The 17,139-nt window shown below is 40.2% G+C and overlaps 1 protein-coding gene across 3 annotated transcripts in view; it reads right to left on the reverse strand.

Moving 5' to 3' along the window:
- Positions 1–17,139, reverse strand: part of nbas (NBAS subunit of NRZ tethering complex) — a 122,656-nt gene that overhangs the window by 9,552 nt on the left and 95,965 nt on the right. For 2 of the 3 annotated variants that reach the window (XM_029496823.1, XM_029496824.1), the window contains exons 50-52: positions 6,586–6,725; positions 2,126–2,273; positions 948–1,082 (exon numbers count right to left, since the gene is read on the reverse strand). In XM_029496823.1, the coding sequence (XP_029352683.1) occupies positions 948–1,082; positions 2,126–2,273; positions 6,586–6,725 (423 nt within the window). Of the gene's footprint in view, positions 1–941; positions 1,083–2,125; positions 2,274–6,585; positions 6,726–17,139 lie in introns of all 3 variants that reach the window. The other variant, XM_029496822.1, reaches the window with a different exon arrangement.

Raw genomic sequence — 17,139 nt, forward strand, 5'->3', positions numbered from 1 at the left:
TACATTGATATCACCCTTCCCTCACTCTCAATCATTTATCCTCTGTCTTCCCCTGATTCATTCAGGCGTGCACCCCGCTCCGTCCTCTCTGCTTCAATCTTGGTCACTTCCAAAATTTTATGGATTTCCTCTGACTTTATAATTCTTCTTATACAATTTCTCTCTACCACCCATTTCTTTCCAATTTGATTTTCTTTTCCCACATCTAAATCACATATATTTTCTCCTACTATCTTACATCCTGCCTCCCGCAGTCCTGCTCTCCTTTCTCTGTGGGATAAAAGCAGCGTGTTGCTCAGGTGTACCAATATAGTCCTTTTAATGTTTCATTTAATAGTGTCTCTGTCACTGGTATATATAATAGTGAGGCTTTCTCTTATCTGATGCAGGAACAAAGAGAAGGTCTGAGAGGCTGACTTTGTGACAACTGCTTATCTAATCAGGAAAGTGGAGAGCAGCCCACACAGTCTTAAAACGATTACTTTGTTATCTGATTGTGGCTTCCCAAAAGTAGAGGACAGTTAGAAAAAGGATAAACACTGGGTTATTTCAATGTTAAGACTCTTCAAGAGAACCTCATTCTTATCTCATGCCAGTGAAAAGGTTTTATAAATTTTTGGCTCCTCTTGTTGTGGAATAGACAGAACTTTCTTCCATCTGTTGTCTTCTCTTGTGGCTGCTTCAAGGGCCGTTCATCAACCAAATATGCCAGACCTTTTCTATTTCCACTAAGATTTTAAGATTTGCTACTCTTAGTTGTTTTTATGTCATTGAAAAGTGAACACTATTGGGTTTTGTAACATTGGTTGAACATGAAAAGTGTGAAGAAAGACGTGTATAATTTCTTAACCAATTTCTTCAAACTTTATGCACTCAATAAATCTTTTAGTAGCTTTTCCATCCATATTAGAAAAATAAACCATGCAAACTCTTACAGTGACACTTACTGCTGTCATGCTGTTAATCTGATCCAGAGTCATCTGCAGCAGTTCCTCATCACCACTTTCAGCCATCAGTTTGAGCGCAGGCTGCTGGAGGTTCTGCTGGTTCTGGAGCAGTAGATTGGCTATAAATCTGATACACTGGAGAAGAAAGGAAAGAGGGAAGGAGCAAAAGAGCAAGAGAAGGGAGGAGGAGTAGATAGATGAATGTATAGATGAATGTGTGAAAGGTGGAGGGAAAGAGATAAAAGCAAAAGTGGGATAAAATTGGAAATGCAATCACAAGACGGTAATAAAGAGGAGGGGAGAACAAAAGCGGTGAGCAGGAGAGAGGATGAAGAGTAGGCGAAGGAAAGTAAAGGTTAATTGATGTGCATATACTGTAAAGACACACAAGCATGCAATACTTATAAAAAGGTCTACACACAAATTCATATATGCACTCAGCAGACACAGTCCTGTTGCAGTCACATCAAGTAATATATGGATATCACAACGGAATCTGACTCCCCTATGCTCTGGCGGTTTCATTCCAGCGGATTCAAATTAAAGCTGTTCAGAAGAGAGTAAAAAGCGTCCTTCTCCACCTGCCACCCCATTCCATACTAATATTAGACAGCCATGTGGACACTAGCCTATTCACAATGAATCGCATTAGCACTAAACTAATATCACAGTCAGCTGACGCTAGACATACAGAGTAGCGTTAGACTTACCACTTCCATGGTGCTCAGCAGGGCATGAATAGCATTACGGGCCATCAGATATCAAAGAGAGAATTGGGCCTATGGCGCATTGCCAAAAGCACTGAGCTGATGCTAACATGTTGCTGAAGTTTACGCGCTTAATAGGTTTAGTTACATATTTTGCTATACGATGTAAAGGACTGGCACTGTGCTGAGGTTATGCTGAACAAAAATGAACTGACATGATGATAATTATGTGTCGAAGCTGGATTTGGTTGATTCAAAAAATCGTTTTTTAACATATCCACTGTACCATATTGGTATAAGAAATATTCAGCCAGTAATCATGATCAGATATTGAAAAGAAGAAATTACTTTTGAGAAAGTGAGGTGGCTTCCAACCCCATTTGAGTCACTTTTCTGATTATAGATAAGAAGACAAATACATTGAGAAACAATTACACAAAAGAGCAGAATCTCATTTTGTGTTCTGGTTACCTGTGGAGGGAGCTTGTGTTTTGTGTTATAGAGAGTCCGCACCATGGTGACTGCCTGCTGACCCAGGTCTAATTTGACGTCTGACCCCTGGCAGGAGGTCAGCATGGCTGAGGTCAGCACCACCCAGGGGTTACGCTCTGACTTTGCCCTGGATAGGAAAAGACAGTGCTGTGAATATAAATGTGTGAATTGCAATGCAGACAACAGACACTAAAGTAGGCATTAGAAATACAGGTATATTAGTCCTCAGTCCTGTATACTGAGCACACAGTACAAAGTAAAAATGTAAAGAATATCACATGCAAAATTAGAGAAATGTTTTTCATACATCATTCTGCATTTCTATGTAACAACAATAAGTGAGCCAGATAGGCTGCATGTGCACCATATTGTGTTATGAATAATACAAACAGCAAGATAAGAATAGGAGCGACAACTTCCCTTCAAATCACAGGCTGACATGAAAATAGGCAGAATTGTCAAGAGGTTTGCAGACGATGTAATGAATTTTGATGTTGACATGTAAGCGTAGGGGGAAGATGTTTGACCACAAAACTCCCGCAGCAGTTAATATTAAACAAGTACATGCTGCATTTTGCCTCTCTGTTAAAACACAGAGGAGCAGCTGCCAGCAGTGAGAGGTGTCACTGTTTGCACGCTTCTTCATGAGCTCCTCTAGACCTTTGCTAATGCCTCTTGAGTAACCGATTAACTCCCACCAAGGTCGGCAAATGCCAGTGATGCTAAAAGAACTACGACCTTTATGAGTCTTTATTAAAATATATTGAGCTAGGGGAAAAAATAAAAAGGAAGGAAATCGCTAAGGGACTTATGAACTGTTAATGAGGTCTTGACTGTTTTATTAGTTTTATCATTAGCATGGCAAGCAGTCACTACCATTTGAAAGCCCTTACATATTCCGGCAAACACTAATGTTGGTGGTTATGGAGATTGTGGTTGGTAATGGATATTATTATATCTGTGCCAAGCCTCAGCAAGAGAATGAAATCTCTCTTTTTTTTTGAGCCTCTGTGTGAAATGTCTTTAACCTTAGTTAGAACTGTATTATCACTCATCATAAAGAACCACTGCAAAAGAAGTGAGCATATGCCTTTAGTTGTTCGAAAATAAGCAGCAACAGCTAGTACTGCTGGAAGATATGTAAGCGATCAACATGATTGCATTAAGCAGAGCATTAAATATTGAATAGACAATGAGGGAAAAGGAGACAGGAGGTGAGAGGAAGAAAATGTTTTGTTTCCACACAATAAGGGATAGATGACAGCAAGCTGAAAAATCTTTGTTTATATGCCAAGAAGGAGAAATGTGGTTGAAAAAAACAACTGGAAAGTGGCTGAAGCCTGAAGTCAGATCAAGCTGCTGAAGTTTGGCCTAAACAGGCACATGAGAAGAAGCAGGCCCTGCAGTAAGATCCCTAAGTGTCTTTATACTGCAAAACAAGTCTTCGTATGGGAGACTGAGAGAGCTTGCAAATGAGAAAAAGGCAGACAGCGGGGCTCCTGCACGTTACTGTCAGTAGGGGAGGCAGTTCTTCATCCAGCTACTACGGACGTCTCATCCACTCAAGCTGCTTCACCTTTGGTTGATGTGACCACGGGAGTAAACAGGGTGCACTCACAAATGGCTGCTTCCGATGCTTTTACCAGGGCGATGGAAAGTTACTGCTGAATGCAACTATGAGTTTCTGTGTGTTCACCAAATCTGTCATTGGGTGCAGTGTGAGTCACAGCCAGCCCCCACTCCGTGCTTTGAATCATGACTCAGTTTAGGCAGACAGACTAAAGGATCAGCTTTTAGATGCAACACTCAATATAGCTCCCACAACAGCCTCTTGTATTCTTACTGGAACAAATCCTCACAGACACGCACGCACGCACACGCACACGCACACACACACACACACACACACACACACAATAAACACACCTCCATCCTAACCAAGATTAAGTGCTGAGTCAGACAAGTGCTAAAGGTTAACCGTGTAAGATAGAACACCCTCAAGACTTCACCATCTTAAATGAGGCACTTGAAGGTTAAGTTATTCTGAGTTTTGTGTCCCAAATTACGAGTGCCGGATTCGGCAGCCGTTGAATATAAAACGCACAGTTAAGACAGATCAGACTTCAATTTCAGGCTTCTATGATTCGAGAGGAGGCACATTACAGCATTGTTAGCGTATGTACGCATATTGCAGCAAATTACCTTGAGCAATTTAAATGAGGACAACTACAGAGATGAGGGGGAAAAAAAAACAAAATCCATAATCAGAGGCTGAGTGTGTACTCAACATTATGTTTGCATTTAATCTGAAACACAGTTCACCAGCTCAGCCTGCAGTTAAAGGAAATGATTATGGCTCTGACTGTCACAGCGGTGGAGGTTTGACTACAGCTGCTACATTTACAAAGTCATGGAGTGACAGTGAAATCCGGGATGTACTTGAAGCAGCTGTGTGTCCAGACTAATCCTATCTCTCCTTCTGCTTTTCAGCTGAACGTGGACCCCTTCCTGAGGAGAGCCCAATGACAACTCACTTTCAGAAATAGTTGAAATAATAGCCCTTTCTTCAAACTTTTTCTCTGTGCTTTTCCTTCTGTTTATTTACATGCACCATTGTTCCCTTAACTTGGAAAATGTCTTGCTTTCAGTAATTTTGTTTTCACTTACACACTTAACTGCTTTCTCTTTTATGTTGGATCAGATGTGTGGAAAATGTTTCGGTGTCTAATTGGGTGCTTTCACGACAGAAACTGTTCCAGGGGTCCAGTAACCATTTCAGGATGTTAGGGGTCTCATTGTCAAACAGTTTCCGGGCCAATATACCAGCCGCTTCCGAGGCTAGTGCTTTCTGATGCTCCGATGCTAAGAGTAGTTTGCTCTGCTGAATGTTGCTAATTGAACAAACAAAGTTCCCACAGGCAGCTGCCTCATGTTAGTACTTCATTCACACAGTAAACAGCACTGCGACTCCAAAATCAACACGAAAAAGGGGAGATATTTGTCAGAACTGCGTTTCCAGCTGCCCAGCAAGTCAAAAACTAGAGTTAAATAAGGAAAGTGTGTCCAAATGAGCTGAATGCAGTTGGTAGTTGTGTTAGCGGGTTATGCTCTCGAGCAGAAATAAATAATATTCAAACCTTGGCATATCTTCTTTGCATTCAGAGATTCAAACATCAAAGTACCTCTGTACCTTCTACAATTTTTTTTTTTAATTGATTATTGGTCTGTTTTGCCAAATGTTCATAGTTCTTCATCTGTGCTGAAAATGAAAATAGAGATGTTTATGTCTTGTAGTTGCAGGTACTGAAAAGGGCTCAAGATAGTCGCACAAGGTGTCAGCAGATAAACTACAGTTCTACTTTTTTCAGCAAGTTTTAGGTAATCAGAGGCATGGTCAATAAAGTCAATAAAGTTGAAATTTCTCGAGGTTTATGGCTGAGTTCTCTCACTGCATTCAAGCAGGTTGTACAAGCCTTAAAATTGATGAATGAGTAATGAACATACAGCATGTAAATCTGACTATATGAAGCTAATCTATCTCGACACAGCTCAGCGAAAGTCCCTGTAAGTTTTTTTCAGCCAGTGGAGAACAACTCTACTTTAAAGTGTGGATCGAAACAGTTTGAAATGCATTCTGCTTTGATTGAGCTCGAAGGATAAACTCCAGACTGCATAACCCTCTATTGTCTCAGTGGTCCTCAGTGTATCGCTCACTTTTAATCGAGAACAATGGAGCAGGAGAAGAGCAATCACGTCATTAGGCACTTATCGATAATACAGCCAATGCTGGCTGAGGCTTATAAGTCGCCAGCTGGTGCAAAAAGCCCAGAGCCTAAAGCTTTGCGAGTATGCCTGTATTCATTTCCAGCTCTAAAAGTCTATATGCGATACATGCCGCTGAGTGGTCAGAGCCACCATTCTCCATTTGCGTTCTCTCCAAAAGAGGAACAGATTGCACACAAGTTGCCTATCAACACATTAATGTCCCGGATTTTCGTTACAAACAAAGTGCCATTTAAACCCTGTTGAAAGTGTCTGCGGTTGACTGTTGAGCACCAAAACACACCCACTATCTCTTAAGATAAGAGGGATAAGAGGCTGTGACCCTAACATGCTCAAAGAGGTTAAAAGAAAGAGACTACTGTGCTGAGAACTTAGGTTAATGAGCTGCTACAGTATAGCACATCCTCTTCTATCTTCAAATCTGCCAATAGAATATTTGCATTGGGATTTTTTATCTGCTATGTGTCTCTCTAGTTGTTCATGAATTGGAAACATTGGATTGCATGTAAATTAACATTTCATTCATGAGTTATGACTACATGAGTGCTTATTATAATAGTTTGGACATCATGGGAAATAGACCTTTGTGAGCAAGAACACAACACAATCATATTTCCAAAAAATAAAAAGAACAGGAGAGAAAAACTTTATCTTACACTTCCTCTTTCAACATAGGTGGCCATGCTTGTAGGAGTAGCATGAGAAGCTGAAAGTCCTCCCATTTCTGAGCTGCTTCCAGCAGTTCCAGGAAGAGAGCGTATCGTTTGTCCTCGTTCTCTACATCCTCTATCTGGACCTGTAAGAGAAGGAAGAGAGGAATTCAAATATGAATCCAAGAGCCACTGTGAAGATTTGGATTGCAAGACTCCCATTTCACTGAACACAAAGCACAAATTAGGAAAATAAAGAGTACATCAAGTTCTATAAAATCCAGTCACACTGATAACTATGATGAAAAATGACACCATCCTCCACCGAGAGCTGCATCTCAGTTCGTTCATTATTTTAGCCACTTACAGGAGATGCATCTTAAATAACAGAAACAGGAGAGCAGCCTTGATTTCAAATGAAGCACACTATACAAACTTGACAAGCTCATGAATGCAGTAGGGTTTGTGAGCAAGAAAAGCCTGCGACACAGACTGAATCATACTTAATTTCATTGTTAGGGAAAAAAAAAAAGTCACCTTTGGCTAAACTTATTTTATAGTTTAAAAAAATTGAAAGGGAGAGCATGAAAATGAAAAGGAATGAGTGGGGGTTAATGTGTAAAAATGAGAGGAGAAGGAAGAGGTGGAAGCAAAGTAATTAATTTTCTTCTCGAAGCTTGGCTCCTAGTGTGATTTAACAGTTCAGAGAGCTGCTGATGTCTGAGGGGAAAACGACAACCTGCCAACGCATGGCTGCTGCAAAGACAGGCTTTGTCTCACACACAGCATATAGCCGCACAGCCATACAGGCATATACACACACACGAACAGCTGTTCTGAGTAATAATTTTGCACACGTGACAAGTGAAACAAAAAGGCTCTTAGTGTTGCGGACATCAAAAGTAGCCTCAACTCAGAGCCCCTAAAAAAAAAAAACAAAACAAAACACATATATATACATATATATATACAAACACCTGGATCCCCTGCTGTTTTCGTCTTTGTGTTACATCTGGTGTATTGTTGTTATTAGGTAGCACTAAGATCACTCGATGTCGCTAATAAGCATCAGATAGTCCTACTGGTGCTGAGGCATCAGAGGCAGCACAGTACGTCCATGCTTACAGCTGTCGTCAAGCACCTCAAGATGGGGGACGGTGTAATAAGTGAATAGAGCTGAAGCTCAGGACCCTCTGGAAATGGAGGTCATTGGGGAAACAAAAATGGAATCTTAACTATCTGTAAACAGCCCTCACTGCAATCTGAATCTCTCAAATCCATCAGCGAATGGAAACTGCAACCCAAAGCGTGCTCATCATGGTTACGGCCTTACTGGATTATGAACGCTAAATATTGAACATTGTGGCTGTTGATGCATTTCAGAAGTTAGATGACAATCCTTTTTTTTATTATTATTATCTTGGGAAATGCAAGGGGATGAAAGCTTGTGGGATTCACAAAAAAACTGCAACGATACGCAGACTTATCCATGTGAGCATTCTTCTCCCATACAAATGTCCACACCTGCGTAGCACAACCTCTCAGGCGCACAGACTGCAAACCACAGATGAAATTGCTGCCAATTACAATGTGGCTGTGAGGCTTTTATTTTCTTAACAAGGAGGGGCGGTAATTAATTATGCCTCCCGATTACAACCAACATTTCCTCTGTGGTGTACAAAGAACAGAGGGCAGGGGGACAGAAGGAGGAGGGTGGGTGAGAATGGGTGAGCCAATAGCTGAACACTTAGTAGAGAAATGATAACAAATTAGTTAAGTCTCTCATTAAATCAGCCTGTCTAAATATCCTTTTCTGCCTTTTTTTGTATATTTATATTCCCCTTTTATTTTCCCCTTTCATTTTAATGTATGTGCCTCCCCTTTATAACTGCCCAATTTTCAAATACTTTCTACTCCTTAGTCCAGTCAGTTAGACAGCAAGATAAATGCTAATGGCACAGTACACTAGCAAACTGAGGCCATCATTTTTGGCACATCACCACTTCCCTGTATGAAAGGTTTACATAATTAATCATTTAGTAACAAAACAAAAAAAAGACACCCCCCAAAAAAACAAGAAACGCTCTCTTCCAAATAGTAAATGTCTTTTCATTATGCATTATCTAAGTAGAAACAGCAGGCCTGTCGAGCTTTATATCACAACATCTAACACAAAGTAGTGTTCATGGGGTTTCAGTAAAAGCGATATCATTTAAAACATTTAAAGGTCTCTCTTTGCAATTCCTTTCCTCAAAAGCAGATGAATTTGTATGTATTTCTATCCTACGTAGAGGCTGTTCCTGGATGCTATCAGACTTAACCCCAATCAATGTAACCTCAGATAGCCAGACTGCTGAAAGCCTGTTCCCCTTGAAACGTTAAAGGTGAAAAACATACTGTGAGAAAAATACAAATAAGCAAACCCTCTTAAAAAGACTAAATTAGACTCCTAAACGTATCAAATCCCACATTTTTCCTTACACTTACAATATGCTGCATTTCAAGGGCACTGCGCTACTCAGTTATCTGGTGTGGAAGCTGATTTGTTGCAAATGACATACAGCTTTAGCCTCAGTCTTTAGAACAGCAGTGTGCATGAAGACATCAAGTAAAGGCTGAAGAAAATGAAGCATGACAACTGGTAGCTTCCTGCATCTGCATTCATTCTGTCTCTTTTTCAACAGTACAAAACTGAGTACCTTGGTGAATGATACTGCATACTTGGTATTACATTTCCCTCACCACTTTTCTGATGAACATTTTCCACCTTGTTGCTTTGAAGTGCAATATAAGCTTAATGAGGGATGCTTTACTTTTACTTACAATAGCCTTGTCTTTGTAAAACTGGACATTTATTGAATACATTCTTTCCTTCACCTTGAACAAAGAAGAGTCACAAAGATGTCGGAACTTCTAAAGTTTCATTAAGCTGTACAGGAAGAGAAGTACATTTCTATAGGAGAAATATTAATTACAGAGCATTGTAGTTTGGCCAAAAAAAAAAAAAAAAAACTTGTGTAGTCAGACTGGGTATCTCTCCGGCGATTAAAAACTGCAATGCAGTCTAACCCTGCAATCAGCATATGATAGTAAAACAGGAAAAAAAGAGGAAGCGTGTGTGTGTGTGTGTGTGTGTGTGTGCGTGTGAGTGAGTGAGAGCAAGAAATAGAGAGAAAGACGGACAGAGACAAAGAGAGAGAGTGAGAAGGAGAGATGAGACTGCCTCTAGGGCAAATCGATAGGCAGAAACTATCAGTAGGCAAGTGGGTGACAGAGTGCCAGTGCAACACACACACACACACACACACACACAATTCAACAAAGGATAGAAAATGAGATGAAGTATTAAAAGACTGAGGAAGACAGGTCCAGATGATGTGTTTTCTTTTCATAAAGTAAAACAGTGCGTGTTTGTGAACGGGAGCGAGGCAGATAAAAGTAGAACTGTCTATTCCTTCTGAGAGTTACTGGCATGAGTGTTCTTCCACTCCGTTTGGAGAAAGACATGCGTGTGCGCGCGCACACACACACACACACACACCGCGGTAATAAGGACCTTGCAGACAGGCACGCAGATGTGCATACACAATCAAAAACAATCAGCTGAATGCCACTGAAAGAGAGCCTCAATAAACGCCGATGAAATTATTTCCTCCATATGTTGCTGTCTTTCCTAAAGGAATAAACTCTCTCCCTAAATAAGTATTCGTACATCAAGGTGCTGCTGTGCGGTCTTTCAAACTTGAACTGCTTTCAACACAGGTGACAACTGAAGTTAATGCTGCAGACAATTTTAGTTCCACAGCACTTTGAATATTTAAGCTTGTCAGTGAAAAGTAAACTTCAGTTGGGAGCATTGTGGTTTTAGGGCTCCCACTGACCCTTTCAAACCTTTCCTGGGTTGCTGTTTGAAATGATTGAAGACTCAGGGTTTGAAATCTTCACCTCATCACATGCTTTGAGTAGAAAATACACTGAACTGCCAACAATTAGCAGAGGCACCAAACAGCATGTGATTTGAATCCTGATGAAAATATTTGAGGTACCGCTTCAAGTTGAAACTTATGATTGTAAACAAATAATGAATACAAATTTTGTGTTATAATTCGTTCCTCTAAAAGTTTGGAGTTGTTATTGTCAGCTCAAATTAGTTCTGAGTCTAAATAATATGAAAGATTGGTTCATCTGCATGTATTATTGTCCATTTTCAGGCAGACTGAGGGAGTCATTTTACGTCTTACAACAAAGACCATTCCCCAAAGTTATTTTGAATGGCCAGTATGGTAGAAACACAAGAAATAAGAGAAGCAACAGGAGGTATGGATATTTTTTGTACTCAAGACAGAAGCCTGACTTAAAATGAATGGCTGTTTTATAGTCATCTGTATTCTTTATTATCTGACATTTAAGACTACAAATGCATTTTATGAACATTTAAGTGTTTACACCTTCCAGTATTAAACAGTGATATTACGACACACAATCCTAAGAGCATTTTAGGGAAAGCAATACTGAGTTGAATCTGTATAAACATATAGTAAGTTGTTTGGAAGAGACTAAGAGGACATCGGGGGAATGGTTTTTTGTTGACTCCCTCAGTCTGCCTGAAAATGGACAATAATACATGCAGATGAACCAATATTTCAGATTATTTAGACTCAGAACTAATTTCAACCTGCATTATAACACAAATTTGTATTCATTATTTGTTTACAATCATAAGTTTCAACTTGAAGCGGTACCTCAAATATTTTCATCAGGATTCAAATCACATGCTGTTTGGTGCCTCTGCTAATTGTGGGCAGTTCAGTGTATTTTCTACTCAAAGCATGTGATGAGGTGAAGATTTCAAACCCTGAGTGTTCAATCATTTCAAACAGCAACCCAGGAAAGGTTTGAAAGGGTCAGTGGGAGCCCTAAAACCACAATGCTCCCAACTGAAGTTTACTTTTGACTGACATGCTTAAATATTCAAAGTGCTGTGGAAATAAATGGTAAATCATGTCTGGAGTTTCCAGACTTATTTAAAATGGATTTGGCCCACCTCCACCAAATCATTTTATTGCCTCTGCAAATATTAGAAGTAATGGTTTAGTTTTCTGACAGTGAACCAGACAGTGACTACTTCAAGCAGCAATCGCTTTTATATTGAATGTATGATACAGTTGTCTATATAGTCATCTGATGCCCAAATTGATTACAGTCAAGATGGCAGCCTGTCAAAGTCTATCACAGGAGCTCGGAGGCCTACACTGATGGATCAACCTGGCTGACAGCTGAGTGTATATATGCTTTGCTGTAATTAATCAAAACAGAAGACCGGCGATATTTCCAGTCGGGAAACGGTGAAGACAAACTGTTCAATCACTCACAATCAGTAGGGGGATTTCTGAAGGGCAACTCGCAGCACTTGTGAGACATAATCAGTACCGATGGTCAAACACTAAGCCACCAATTGAACTTTTTAACTCTCTTCAGAGGTTCATTTTTGAAAGAGGTACGCGATCACAGTGCGAGCTCTCCACCAGCTGGAACTGCTGGACTTGCATGTGCACATATGCCTGTATGTGCTTACAGGTAAATGCTGTAGCCCATCATCATCATCATCTACAGTACAATGCTTTTAAAATAGTGATAAACATTATTTGGATTTTTAGTTCTAAGCCGCTTTGGCACTAAGAGTACTGTTAATGCATAACTGCTGCTCTGTTACTTTACTGAAATATATGATTAAAACCCCGATGAACACGCTGTTAGGCTTTCAGAAGCCAGCAGTTGCTGAGACAATTAACCCCAGAGTAATGCTGCTAGCATGGCTAGAAACACAGACCTGTGGCCCCCTATTAGAAAACTACATAATCACTTTCTTCCTGCAAGCAATATGAGAGAAAAACTTTTTCAAACACACAATTGAACTGCTGTGAAAATAAATTGAAAGTAAATTCAGATGAAACCTATGGGAATTTTCAATCAAGCTTCCAGTATTGATTGCTTCAAAACAACACGGTAATAGAAGGGAAGTGATATGAAACATCTAAGTAATGAAAGAAGACAGCGATTACAGGTACATGTGAACATCACATGCGCACACATTTTCACGTACTATACTGTATTCATGGTAGCCTGACATCAATATAATGTATTCCCTTGAATACCTAACCATAGCGCGGCCGCTAAGGTTATTAGAACCTCGAACCTAAGACAGACGGTTAACCATATAACACCCATTTAAATTTTTTTAAATCCATCATTTTTGTCCCCACAATGCTGTTGTGCACCACAACTGTGATGGATTCTTGGTTTTTCTTTCCCAATAACACGTCTCCACTTTGTCCATGCAGCACAGAATAAACTTGTTGTACCACACCACACCACACGTATGCAGAGCTACAGTAAAGAACATTTCTTCATAGCTGACAAAGGCTGACTCTGTGGTTGACTTGTTGAAGCATGTGGTAACAAATCATCACCTCTGTGTGTAACATCATGTTGGACAGGTTAATGATCGGTGCTACTGTCACTGTCTTGGCTGACAGCTCTCTTCCTCTCACTTGTCACATCTGATAACCACTGCCACGCTTGACAATGAACCCTGTCAATTTCCTGGTTCTCTAAAATGGGCAGGATAAATGGAAAATAGAATTTTTAAATACATATCATAGCATGGGAAATGTTCCAGAGTCAGATTCATCGTTTAATGGTGTCATCTTCCTAAATTAAAATGGCCATTATCCAGCTCCTTGATCAGGTAATTATTTTCAGGGGGCCGTATAACAAAGACTGTCACGATTTGTTGTAAGTGACTAGATGTTAAGGTATTGTGAATGTCTTGTTAGTTTCTCATCTAGCTGGTTAGATACTGATTTTTCAAGGTGTGCGTTTGAACCCATCCTCCTCCCTCCAGTCAACCGGTGGTGAATACTTCATGAAGGTTTCCATATTTATATACATACTGCCCCCTAAAGACAGGGAGCAGCACCCACAGAACCACTAAAGCTGAGAGGTTTTAAATTTTCATCTATTTCAGAAGCTATGTAGATTTATTTATTTTCATTTTAAGTCTTTTAAGACTAATCCAAATTGTCCCCCATAAATAAATATGCAAATACTGTAATCTACAGACGGTAAGGGGAAATGCTGCATGCACAAGTGAAACATTATATATTATCATTTTAAAAATATACATTTATTCACTCAATGCATTTTTAAGGGTGATTCAAAGGGATCTTAACTTGTTATGTGGAATAGCAAACTGAATTATTGAATTTAAAATATCCCTGTTTCACTTTTCATATACACATAACAGAACACGTAAACCTAGTTTTAGCATTAGCTAATGCAAACTGTGGCTACTGCATTAGTTAACTTTCGCTTCATTTGTTCTCTTTTTTCATTCTATGGACAATTTTATGATGCAATCATTATTTATACAGTAGAATTGTCAAAACCTATCACTGAAATCAAAAAAATGAATGTTTTTGCCACTGAAATTCTGTGGCACGTTTCACCTAAAATTGAATATTTTTTTTTATGGTAAATGTATTCGTTCAGAACTCACTGGGAGCTTTTGATTAACTAGACACTATGTGTGATCAAAATTATATGCACAGCCAGCACTACATCAAAGTAAAGTGATTGTTAACCTTTCATTGTTAAGTCAAAGCTGTGTGGCTTCTCCCTGAATTCGTATAGGCTGTTAGTAAAACACTGGTGAACTTTTGCCCCCATCAACAAATCTGCCTGGTAATCTTCTCTGTGACTGGGCAATTATCTCAGTCCTTGACCTGAGAGGGAGCAGGAGATGGGGAAGGGGGAGCGGAGAACACAGGATGTGAGCATGTCAGTGTATCGGACTGGGAGTACCAGTGGAGCTGAGGGATTCAGAGATCTCTGTATCTGGCCTTTACTGACTACACTCTGAATGAGCTCATCAATATTCATTGACCTGCTCTGGCTAATGTCCCCAGCGGCGGGCAGAATAAAGTTGCAGAGGTCGCACACTTCACAAGGGGAGAGAGAGACCGGGACGAGCGAGGGAGAGAATGAGCAATGCCAAGGAAGTGAGCAGGCATGATAAGAGAGTGCAGGTTTCAGACAAAATGAGAGCAAAGAGAAGCAAACCAAAAGGGCAAAGCCTCAGGGCTCGTAGGGGGTTAGGGAGTTTATTACGACTTGAAAGTGAAACACATAAAACATGCAGGGGAACATAAGCGAAAAGATAAAGACATACACCCCTGGAGAACAAACAAACATGCACACACACCCTTGTGTGCATGCGAAGTATGACATAACAAGATGAGCGCAATGACAAACAAATACAGCTTCTCTAACCTCTTATTCTATTTGTTATCCTTTTTCTCGTGTTCTCCCTGTAGTCCAGGGTAGATCCACGTTGTATAATGTGACACCAGAGTATACATAATGGCACACGCCTCAAGAGAGGAAGAGGAGTTTGAGGGGAGATAATAAGAGACAAGGGGAGCTCAGACAAAACACAGAGGGGGAGTGGTTAGAAAGAGAGAGCAGATCAAGGTTAGGAGGAAAGAACAAGCTTGTTTCTTAAAACCTTCTTGACACACACCTGCTTGACATGACGCCACAGCACTAGACATCCATATTAAGCACACACACAAGCACAACCGCTACAGTGTATATTAATATTAAACCCATTCGAACCAAGACTCAGCCCCTTCCTTCATTGTGCATGCATATATGAGCTGATGAATATTCAAGATGTGAGGAAGGCCAAGGAGATGGTAAACAACTTGGTGAGTGTGCGCACTCGCATGTACAAAAAGCACACGGCTTGACATACAAACACATATGCAATCACAATGAGAATTATTTAAATGCCATAAATGTCAAATTACCAACAGTTTTGAGAAAAGTTTTGAAAAAACCAAGTAGCAACTTCTGAAGCAGAAAAATTAAGCCAACAGTAAAGTGTCAAAAACTCAATTTCTTTGAGTGTTCACTTGAAGCTGGCTCCAAAAGCAAGTCGATCCTTATTGACTCCCATTTTTGAAATGCTGGACCTGACAGCTAAAATAAACATGTTTACAAAACATGTTTCGGTTTGTATAGCCAGTTTCATACCTTAGAGCTCTATGGGGTGAATTTTTAGAAAACTCACTTGTATATTATTTATTATTATGGCTCAAAGCTTGGCATGACTGAAGTCGTGCCTCTTTGCCCGACAGGTGATCAAGCAGATGTTTGTCTCAGACTGGCAAGTCTGTGATCAGCACATGCACCACTTCTTTTCCCATCTTGGAATGAGCAATCAATGGAATCAGGTAAAAGTGGAGCTACCAACTCTGAGCTCCATAACAGCACGTGGGAAAATGATGGGTGCTGTCATGGAACCTTACCCTAACCTTCTACAGGCTATGAGATGCACACTAGAGAAGCTGAATCATCTCAGTAAAAGTAGTGTTTTTACTAGATACTACAAAGAAGCAAAGAACTTGCCAAAAAAAAAAGTTTAAGGTGCCTGAGTGCCAATTTCACTGCAACCCTCCCCCACCCTCCCATCCACTTCTCTACCCCCTCATCTGGCTCTGTGTTGCCCACCCAGATCATTCCAACAGTCCTCGGGCGCTTTTTCTCTTATTTCTCTATCTCTCTCTCGCTCATCCCCTCTTTTCTTGTTTATTTTATTGCACTACGTACACTGCTGTCTTTTGACTGAATTATCAGTGAACCCACTGAGTGGACAAAGTGTTGTACTCTCCTGCCTCTGAGTTACGAAGCATAAAACACTTTCACACGGAGCCAAGGGGGACACATAAAAGCTGACAAAACAAGTAGAATTATTCCTGGGGCCTGGCCATCATTATAGTGACCTCTGACCTGTTGCATTAGTGTGGCCAAAAGATTTCTCGACCTCATCACATTTATTATTTATCTTCTTGGAAAAAGACCCATCTGTCTCTGTTCTTGTATAACTCCCTCCAGTCCAGGCTCATTCACTTTCATCAGACAAATCTCTCTGCCTCTCTGTGCAGCTTCTTCTCCTCACCTGGCCTTCACCTCTACAGGGCTCTGTCATTTCTTTTCCTCCACAATCCCCAGTGTGACGAATCCTGAAGTTCCAGAACTTCGCTTTTCAACTTTTCCATCTGACAATATGTGATGTGTGGGTATGCGTGTGTTTGTGCACTCCACAGGGGCTTAATGGCAGCACATTGTTCTGTCAAGCAACAACACTCCCACTTGTGTTTCTGTTTGTATTCCTGTCATATCAAACAAATATTGTAGTTACAACGAAATAGTGTACCATCCATCTGTGCAGTTCTTTGTGTCTCCTACCACAGTCTCTCTCAGATATATGCAAGGCTGAGCCTTATCTTGGCAATATGGTTTAACATACTTCAAACAGCTGTCTTAATATTTGAATATATACGTCTGCAGAGTGGGATGTGTGACATTATGGAAAGAGATGCATAGAAAATATAAACCTATAAGAAGCTTATCTTTATAAACACATCCAAATGAATGAAGCACTTTGAACACTAATAGTTTCAAATACTCTCAATGTCCCATGCAACACTACCAATA

This window comes from Echeneis naucrates, chromosome 24 (assembly GCF_900963305.1).
Source record: "Echeneis naucrates chromosome 24, fEcheNa1.1, whole genome shotgun sequence".
Taxonomy (NCBI): domain Eukaryota; kingdom Metazoa; phylum Chordata; class Actinopteri; order Carangiformes; family Echeneidae; genus Echeneis; species Echeneis naucrates.